The sequence below is a fragment of the Engraulis encrasicolus genome, chromosome 18 (genome assembly GCF_034702125.1).
Source record: "Engraulis encrasicolus isolate BLACKSEA-1 chromosome 18, IST_EnEncr_1.0, whole genome shotgun sequence".
NCBI classification, from domain to species: Eukaryota; Metazoa; Chordata; class Actinopteri; order Clupeiformes; family Engraulidae; genus Engraulis; species Engraulis encrasicolus.
Window position 1 is genome coordinate 10,702,435 of NC_085874.1, and position 10,140 is coordinate 10,712,574.

Below are 10,140 nucleotides of genomic sequence, written 5' to 3' on the forward strand. Positions count from 1 at the left end.
AAGTGTTGATGACACTCGGACAATTTTAAATGTAAGATGGTGTAAAGTGCTGTGTTAACTGTTACCGAATTGGATTTTAATGTTTTAAAACCCCGGACATTAAATCATTTCACATAAATAGGAGAGAAAATAGGCCTACGCCATGGCGTCCAGGAACGGTTGTAGCCTAAACGCATATGTCTAGGTAACGGTATTCTAATCACCTTAGCAGTCGGAATTGTTCATAACGTCATAATCATAGCTTTTTGACGTAGCCATGCGAGTGGAACGTGAGGCTATATAAATAGAGTACTTCTATGAATCACATCACTATGTTATTAGACACTGCATATGCATGATTTCAATGGCTTTTCCATATGTTCCGGTGGGCTCAGAACCTCCAGAACTCCTGGTATGTACAAGTAAAATATGGATGTTCATCTTAATGCAAATGATACAACCCTATGTTGAGCACATGGCTAGGGTGAGACTGGGTGAAGTCTCATGCAATGAAAGAAGGCCTACAGCCTCTTTCTATGTGTGTGAGTGTGTGTGCGTGTGTGTGTGCGTGTGTGTGTGCGTGCGTGTGTCTATAAGCCTATTGCAACCATGCTGCTACTCTACAACACTATTGAAAGTGCTCTCTACTGCCAAATGTGATCTTTTCAAAATAACGAACTAATATCTAGGCTAGTGGTATGACAAAAGTACAGAAAATTCAAAAAGGCGGACAATGGAAGAGATTCCCTTTTTTGTAGCCTATAGCCTATGAAAAGTGCAATTTTCTTACTTTACTTAGAATTTGATGGTGGTGGTAAGTAGGCCTATTCATAAAAAACGGTAAAATGTGTGAATGGGCAGCATGGATTATGAAAATAAATGGCTAAAATACTACACAGTGCACCTTTAACTTTGTGTAATGGAATTTATACAAATTTATTCTGAAATTAAATGCACAAAAAGAGTTTTGTATTTGGCTCAGTTGCAAGCAGTGCTTTGATCACAATGGATGCTAGTTTGATAACAAAAAAAGTGATATCTGTAAATTAAGTCACACTTTGAAAATTATATGAATTACATTTACTTCACGCCTAATCTACACCTACTTCACAAATACGATTCAAAGTTTGTATAATTGTTTGGGACACCCTGTAGTAGGCCTATATGGATTTTAGAAATAAATCCTGTGTAAAGTGTCTTTGAGCATACAGTAGGACTATGCAAAACACATGTATTCCTATCAGTTATTTATTTATTTATTCATTTCTTTATTTTTGTAGGATTTTGTGCGTCAACATTTTGACGAACTCTTCAACTTCGACTTGGGGGAGGTCCAAGTCCCGCTGCCCCTGGTGGAGTGTTCTATTTTGTAGGTTACACATCCAACTGCTGGTCTTATCTGTCCATATCTAAGGAACATTTATAATGATGATGATGATGATGATGATGATGATGATGATGATGATTTGTTATCACAAGTCAATCACCCTCTAGATAGCAATGAACATTGTGTGCACCTTCAAATTGCTCTTCTTGTATTTCAGTGAGATAAATGATGTCCGTGCATCGTTCGTTGTCCAGGTAAGCCTGTTTCTTTGTTTCAGTTTTTAAATAAAGATATTTATTTCCAGCAAAGCAAATCCACTGAGCACAGTGGGTCGTGACACTACGCATAGGTGTAATACCCTGTAGGCTATGCCGTTGGTTCGTTTGCGTGTTGTAATGATGAAGTCACATACAAACTGTGCCTAACAGGACCAGGAAGAACAGTCAATTCGTTTAGCAATACACTCAAAATATCAACATGAACACCATGGAGTCCTTTTGCTTTTGGTTCAGTTTTCGGTCCACTTAAAGAGGACTGCGTTTGGTTCACTTAAAGGAGACTAGGTGTGAAAATACCCTTATTCTTAGTCTCTATGCAATGCTGTGATATCCTCATTATAAAGGAAGGACAAGCCTTCTCCACCATGTCCATCTCAACTTTCTAGGAAAGACAGTGACGATCCAAGACTGAATCTTTACAGTATACTGCAGTGTAGAATATAGGTCAGTATTATATTGAGCCTGTTTCTCCCCCGATTGGGTTCCAGATGCATCGAGATGAGATGGTCTGGAAGACGGGGAAAATAATGCGCTGCGTGGCGTTCCTCACGGTGGACGTCATCTTACCGGCACTTACGGTGTGCAAATCCATGGAGGGGACCGTCACCCTGGGCAGGGGGTCGGGCGATGGCCCATGCCAGCCGGTGCAGCTGCTGCATTTGGGGGTTGGTGACACCCAGCTGCCACGCATGCCCGAGACCCTGCCCTTCTCCAAAAGCCACAGACGCATGAGGGCGTCACTAGTCCTGCAGGGCAGAGGGAGGGCGCGCAGGATGGCAGCCAACTCTGCCCACTCGATGGCGTCCTCGCTCTTAGAGAGCCTGGCCCCTGGCCGAGCAGTGTGGGAGAGGGACTCCTCTGGGTGTGAGGACCTGTTCCAGGCCATCTCTAGTGCGAGGGGCGAGCCAGAGACCGTGAAGTCCCTCCAGTCTCTCATTGCAACCTACGCTGGCCAGCTGCATGAGGTGAGAAGGAAGTCTGAGGTGCCACAGGACATCAGGGACATCATCGGGGAAGATGACAAGACCACGCCCCTCGGCTTCCAGGAGTTCGTGCGGATCTTTCTCACTCACTTTGTGATGGAGGCGGGTCGCATTCTCCTGGAATGTATGGTCAACTCCCCCAGGGCTGACCTACTGATATACCCTGCGCCGGCAGAGATGTTTTATTACCCCCAGGTAAAGTCCTCAAGTCAAAGAGATTGTCATGTCCAAGTCAAAGGCATACTCTACTACCAGTTAAAGGCGCACTGTCTCATATTTTCAGCAGTTTCTTTCCAAAATTCATGCTGCCCATTATCTTTTTTCATGAATACTCACCACAACCATAAACTTCTGAGTATTCATTATGACTGGGGAAATTGGATTTTCCATACATGAAAAGGTGGATCTTCTCCATGGGCTTCCATTCCAGAAATATATTTTTTTAGCTGCAAAACTTACTGTACTTTGGTCATACCAGTAAATATTAGTAAATATTCATGGAAATATCCAATTTGAACTCAATTTGTGTGCATTAAATCCTCGTGTCGTCTTGGCTGGCCACAGATGTCCTCACGCCTCAGGCAGTTGGAGTTGGAGATAATACTGGAGTACATCTATAACAGCGTGAATGACTTCACTGCTCTGGCCGTCGAAAAGGTCGTCGAAAAGGCCAATCAGAGAGGTGAGATGTGGACACAATGCAACAGCTTGGTGTTTCTTCCCATACATACATACATATGCATGCACATACATACATACATACATACATACATACATACATACATACATACATACATACATACATACATACATACATACATACATACATATGTAACGGAGGCTAACTAGCAGACTTGGCGTGGAACGTTGGTAAACCTCCCTCCCAAAGCCTCATACAGTGTCGATGCCGTTGGGCCGGGAGACTAGTCTCTTGGTCCCGCGGTATCATACTGTGTCTCCCATTGCCGGACCGTTGTAGTTGACGAGGTTGCAGGCTCGATCCCCGAGGGGGATGAACAGGTGTAAGATGACCTCCGTCACACATACATGCATACATACATACATACAGTATGCATAAGCTCTGAAGATGACGTGCCACAGGAAGATCAATGCTATGACATAGTGATCATTCTTGTAAATACATATGACAAACTGATATAAATGGGAAATTAATAGGATAAGCTGCATGTGTATACCCAATAAAAAGTTATCTGTCAAACATGGCTAGTGAGACTTCTCTTATTTCTAGCCACAGCCAAGTACTACCCATTTTTGGCTGGTTGGCAGGTGCCAGTGTCAAACCCTGATACATACTGTACATACATACATACATACATACATACATACATACATACATACATACATACATACATACATACATACATACATACATACATACATACATACATACACAGCACAGTAAAGTACATACAGTACATACAATAACATGCTGTTTTTGCTCTTTATCAATAAATGTCACTTAACCTCTGATAACAAAATACTGAGCCTGCAACCCCTGCCCTTCTTAGTGTTCCATGCCCTGCCATTTTTCGGAGTGGACATTGAGGACGCATTCAGCGAGGCAGAGGTGGCCAAGGGCACGTCCGTCAACAGTGCCGTCCCTCTGATGCTCAAGACCCCCCAGGCCCACACCTCTGGTGGCCAGAGACAGGTAAAACTCTAGGTTCTTAATGGGGGCTCTACAGCCCCCCTGGGGGCGTTAGAGAGCCCTCAGGGGGTGTTGAGAAGGAGACAGCTGAGAGGGAGGGCGTTCATTTGCAAATGGGAGGCAATAGTTTATTTGTTAATATTTATTAAGTGTGGTGTTGGCAGGCTTATGATGAGGTCAAGAGGACAATTGTTAAAAAAAAGCTTGATCTAGGGTCAGGGGAAGTAGTGTGCATGTATTTGTCAATCATAAAAATGGGCAGATGAATGCTTGCTCCTCCTAGAGACTTTACATTAGAGTAATCATCAGCTAGTTCGTTCTCATAGCTAATTGTTATGGCATACCCATAATAGAAGACCCTAATGAAAAATGTGCGAACAATGTCTTTGGACTCCCTCTATCTACGTCATAGAGGCTCTGCCAGCGACGAACCCAATATTTCAGAAGTAGCTGTAAAATGATACATTTTCATAAAAATATTGCAGTTTGGCTTTGTTATAGACGGTGAATTTCACATATATGTTTCAGAACACCTCTCCTGACAACATCCAGTATATATTTAGTTATAAATTTAACCTAAACGTTACCCTTTAATTTACAGTCAGCAAGAAATGGCAGGAGGCGCAGAATCGCTATCTCCTTCCGTCGCTTCTTCCGCCTGAATAGAGTGAGGAAATATTGCAAACTTGACATTGTTGTCATACCAACAGCAATCAATATCATCTTGCTTCAGTATTTACTTATAAAACCTTTATTTGTTTCAATTTTATCAAGGGCCAGAGTGCTGTGGACCCCAACTCAGGTATGACTTACAACCCTCCATACTCTTCTATTAGGTCACATTTCTCAGCAGGAATGATGGCAAAAGTTACAGTCATAGAGGTAGAAAATATCACTAGAGGTGACCCCGCCCCCCTTTTTACGGCAATCTGTAGCAGCCATTATCTGTAGGTAGATCAGAGAAATGGAAATTAACGGAGAAGGAGGCTCACCTCTGTCAAAATGGCTTAATCATGTGAAAATGTCCATCAACACACTATTCAAGGACAATACTTGAAATGTGTTCATAACTTTGTTCATAAAATATATAATTTGATTTTGAAATGTATTTTATCGACTCATATGATTTAAGTAGATATTTCGCCTGACATTGCAAATCTGGTCTTTGATTAATGTGTTACTTCATATTCACACAGTTTTAGTCAATTTTTTGACGGGAGTGGGCGTGTTCTCCATTGACTTGCATTGACTGAAGGTGCCTACACTACCTACGGAAATTGGGAAGCTCCATGTGCCATTTCCCAGTGCTGTCGCAAATTGCTGTGTCACCTCTAGTGTTATTTTCTACCTCTATGGTTACAGTAAAAAGGGAAGAAAATCTGCTGCCACACAGGTGTTTTTTTCTTTTATTTTCTTATTCATCATTCAATTTTTTATTTATTTTCAGTGTATTAACTGAAAATAAATAAGAAATAATAAAGGGCTCGTTTGTGCTAGGCAGCTTGCATGCGTACTTAGCCAGTTTGATGCATTCTGGTAAGGAAATTCTAACCAGAATGCATCAACCTGGCAAAGTGCGCTCTGCTTCATCACGTATGCACCCAATGACATCTGTGTTGCACCAGATTTTCTCCCTTTTTCATGTTTGGTCCTGCACTGGTTTCACCAGATTTTCACTTAGAAGCGAGGAGTTCAAAAGTTGCTTAAAAGTTATACTTTACGACAGTGATGGGTTTTTTTTTCAGCAGCAGCAGAGGAAGAGGAGTGTGATGTCACAGCAGCTAAGAGTGGCAGGAGGTGGTGTAGCAACCCAATGTAAGTAGGCGGCTGGATGTGAGTGCCCGGATATCCGCCCGAGTATTTACGTCTATTTTACCTCAGCTACTCGCGTTCGGTCGTGTATTTACGACAGTTTAACCTCAGCTACTTGATTTCGGTCCGATTTGAGTCTGACTGAAGGAGGGACATAGGTGCCGTGCGTAAAGAGCCCACCGCACATCGCCGTTTCGGCGACACCAGAAAGTTCCTTGATCTCCCAATCAAAGGAATAGACCCTGTGACATCAAAATAATAATAAAAAAGTATACAATGAAATTATAACTTAAAACCGAATTGATTTGGGTGTGAAAATTAAACTGTCTCAACCGGGCACCCAAAGGGAATTCATCAAAAGATAACGGCGTTACTTTCTCGTCGGCATTATTTTGTGTTTATTATCCAGGAGGACTGAGCTGAAAACTGCAGCAGTCACCTTGCACAGTTCTAGCTGCTCTGAAGCACGTGCGTGTCTAAGCAAATCATCCTGCCCATTCGCAATGTTAAATAAAAAGTTTTGCACAAGGCTAGGCTATAGTCTAAAATAGACACTGGAATAGCCCGTTTCGGAAAAGTCACGAGTTTACCCAGTCTAAATATAGCTAGCACCCGGGAAGTTTCTGAGTTTTACTCCTTACATTAGTGAAACATAATATCAGGATATCCAACAAGTTAAAAGAATATCTGGGCATAACATTTAAAAGTGTCAGTGCAGAATTAAACTGGGCGCTGAATATAAATATTGGAGCCATTCTCCCTCCGTGTCTAGATACAGTCAGAGGCGCGCGCGCACGCTCTTATTTCTGTATTATATGAAAATATCCTAAAACGGTCACAACATCAGAGGACCTTCGTGGTGGAGGATACTTGCGGCGGGGGCCGAGACCGAGTTGTTACGGGACACTCTTAATATTATTGAAGGGACAGACCATGCTCGATAGGTCTACTTTACCCGGTCTAAATGTAGCCCTCGAAAAGTTATGCCGCATAGGCCTATTGTGCAGAATCAGATTGATGCCAAGAACACGTGAAACTAGGCACATTGGAGACTAATCAAGCCTCCGATCTCCAAAAAGACACGGGCACTCAGGATAACCGTTTACACGAGCTGTTTAAATAATGTGATGCACGTTCTTCATGACATGGCATGGTTTGGCCACCCTAAATTCAACATGACTGCATTCGCACATATCGTTTAAACATCCATGATGGAATTGTCACTCTTAATGTGCAAGTATTGGATATGAAAAAACACGGTCACAACACCAGAAGACCCGTGGTGGTGTGGTAGATATTTGCGGCGGGGGCCGAGGCCGAGTTGTTACGGTAGGCTACAATCATATTATAGAAGGGACAGTCAGGCGACACAGCGCGACTCACATAGGGTAGCTGTGGTACCGCAAAGCATTCCTGATGGCGGAAATGAATGCAAATGCATGCAAATACTCGGGCGGATATCCGGGCACTCACATCCAGCCGCCNACTTACATTGGGTTGCTACAGGCGGCGATCGTTGGGCTCCAGAGCGGCCTCTGCCCTGAGGAAGCTGTTTTGCTGCTGCAGGGCTCAGGAGTGACCCCTAGTGGCAGGGAGGGGGGAAGGGTGAGTACATACTGTATAATGAGGCACCTAAAAAAGTCTCCACCCCTTCCGGGCGGCTCATGGGGCTGGGAACGTAAAAACTTTTGACTAGGCTGTAATGGACTGATCAAAGCTATCTTCCGATCCACCTCGCATTTCCCTGTCGATCACACATATGCTGTGCCTCAGAATTAATAACAACCAATGGTGTGCTTGTTGACTTCATATCACTTGGCAAACGATTTTTGAGTTGTGTGCATGCAAAAATTATTTGGACTACACAACAGACGTCGCATGTCCGATGTGCAGCCACTTAAGCCGCGGTGCAGCGGTTGGCTGTGCCTCGGTTCAAATGCGAGGCGCACGTGTAGTCTCTAACACAGTTTTGCACAAAAGCTAAAATAACCTTTCTTGCATATCGAAAATGAGTGGTCTTACGACGCAAATCCAAACTTTTCAAATTCACTGCCATCATATGTGAAATCCGGAGCACATGCCAAACGGGATGAGGATTTAACTTGACTCGCTCCATTAACTCCAATTCAAAATTTTGAGCGCTCCAGTCCCACGGATCGGAAGTAGGAGGGCGGTCCTCATTTCTACGCTGTAATGCTACAGTACCAACCTGACTTGCGTCACCTGGCTGCTTTCAACAAGGTCCATGCGAAGGCGTTCTGAGTACTGTGAAAGCCAGAGTCCTTCCTGAAACGAATGAGCTAATCAGGATCACCAGGTGGGATTTTCCATGGATGGGCAGCGTTCATACCTGTCAACTTTGAGCTTCAAAAAATCAGGATACCAGAATTAACCTAAAAAAACAGGACATTTTCACTAGGCGAAATCAATGATCCAGAAACCCTCTACAGCGCATGTTGTAAAGGGAACGTGTGTATCATGAAAATGAATGAAATCCGTTTCTCCTTGTTGTTTTGTCACTCAAATTGTCCAGGGCTGATGCAAAACTTAGTGCTGGTGTAGGTTGTGATGAGTGAAATTTGCACGATTAGCTGTTCAGATGCTTGTGTTCACCCTATACTATGAACTGTGTTGTTTGTATGAACTGACGGGTTCTGTGAGGCAATGACTGGACAAACACACGCCCGCAGAGCTCGAGGGTGAGATTTCACATTTTTAAAAAACCTGAATTCTTGGTGGTATCTGGCATACAATCTACTGGCAGGCCATGCCCTTCTTAGCTGGTGGAATAAGTAAATGGGTGTGGCTTGTCAGGCGAACTGGCAGGGGTGTGGTGAAAATTTTTGGACCTATTCTTGTTTTTTTTTGATAATGTGAAAAATCTGGATATTTAGATATATCAGGAAGACAGCAGGAAATAAGTCGGAAATAAGGAGTTTCCCATGTAAAACGGGAGGGTTGACAGGTATGGCCACGATATGGCTCATCTTCTGCCTGTCACCCTCAGCTGCGTCACAGGTTGAGTTCAATATGAATGGCTGGAGTGGTACGTGACGCATCAGTGAAGATTGTTTATCCAATCACGTGCAAGGATTTTTTAGAAGGAGCCTAATTTGAAAATGTGTCGTATGAGCGGGGTATCCAGATAACAAAATACAACATAAATAGTAATACAGCATATTGAAAATAGACAGTAAATAGGCGGAATTTTGTACGTAGCTCTTGTCTCCTGTCCTGGAGTGAAATTATATTGAGCAGAAACACTGGGTGGCAACAACTTGGAAAACAGGCTGAACTAAAGTTGATGATGGGTATAATTGAGGTAGAAGTATGTGACTTGTCAGTGCTTGTGTCTGTGTTATGTTTTGCAGTGGGAGAGGAGTGTGGTGGCCCAGCACAAGACAACAGAAGGGGGGGGGGGGGGGGTCACATACAGGTAGAACATAAGACTAGAGGGGACTCCGCCCCCTTTTTCATGGCAATCCTGGTAGCCATGACTTGAAGGTAGACCTGAGCAATGGCCAATAGTTGAAGTGTGCAGCTAAATATCTACCGAACTAAATGAACTTGGCACTTTCCCATTGTTGTCACAAATTGCGGGGTCACCTCTAGTCTATAATGTTCTACCTCTATAAAGGGGGGCATCAATGGCACGAGGGAGAGAGGAAAAGGAGGCGCATGAGGGACCTCTAGTGGCAGGCGAGTTGAACTGGTGTGCCATGCATCAGTTTTGTCCAGGGAGGAGAAACAATGCAGTGGCAAGAGGGTGGAAGCTGCAGAGAAGACAGGAGGAAAGAGAATGATGGGCAGATCATTGCCTGCTCTCCTTATGCTGACTTTTTTCATCACCAGCCAAAATGGTCAAAGTGGCCAGTAAGCTTTCTTTTTCTACCATCCTGGGCACTGGGCAGTCATCTTTGTGCAGATGGGCCCGCCGGACTTATGAGACTTCTGGTGCCTTCACCTGCTATGGAACAGATGACGCTTTCCACTTTAAAAGTGGAAATGAGAGCTTGTACCTGTCTACTGTTTCGGGGTCTTGCCTGGGGTTCGATAATTTGGAGTAAGTAAAGACGATGAACTAACTTTGCC

The 10,140-nt window shown here is 43.6% G+C and overlaps 1 protein-coding gene across 2 annotated transcripts; it reads left to right on the forward strand.

The window, feature by feature from the left end:
- The first annotated feature begins 331 nt into the window (after positions 1-331).
- LOC134468425 (uncharacterized) lies at positions 332-10,138 on the forward strand. Of its 2 annotated transcripts, none has more exons than XM_063222348.1 (11): positions 332-391; positions 1,260-1,348; positions 1,524-1,560; positions 2,073-2,762; positions 3,132-3,249; positions 4,097-4,239; positions 4,838-4,903; positions 5,011-5,038; positions 5,982-6,033; positions 7,555-7,653; positions 9,420-10,138. In XM_063222348.1, exons 1-10 carry the CDS (start codon positions 335-337, stop codon positions 7,625-7,627), a joined length of 1,353 nt encoding a protein of 450 aa, XP_063078418.1. In that variant the 5' UTR covers positions 332-334; the 3' UTR covers positions 7,628-7,653; positions 9,420-10,138. The 2 variants fall into 2 exon arrangements, with proteins under 2 accessions (XP_063078418.1, XP_063078419.1); XM_063222349.1 differs by having other exon boundaries at positions 5,985-6,033.
- The last annotated feature ends 2 nt before the right edge of the window (positions 10,139-10,140 follow it).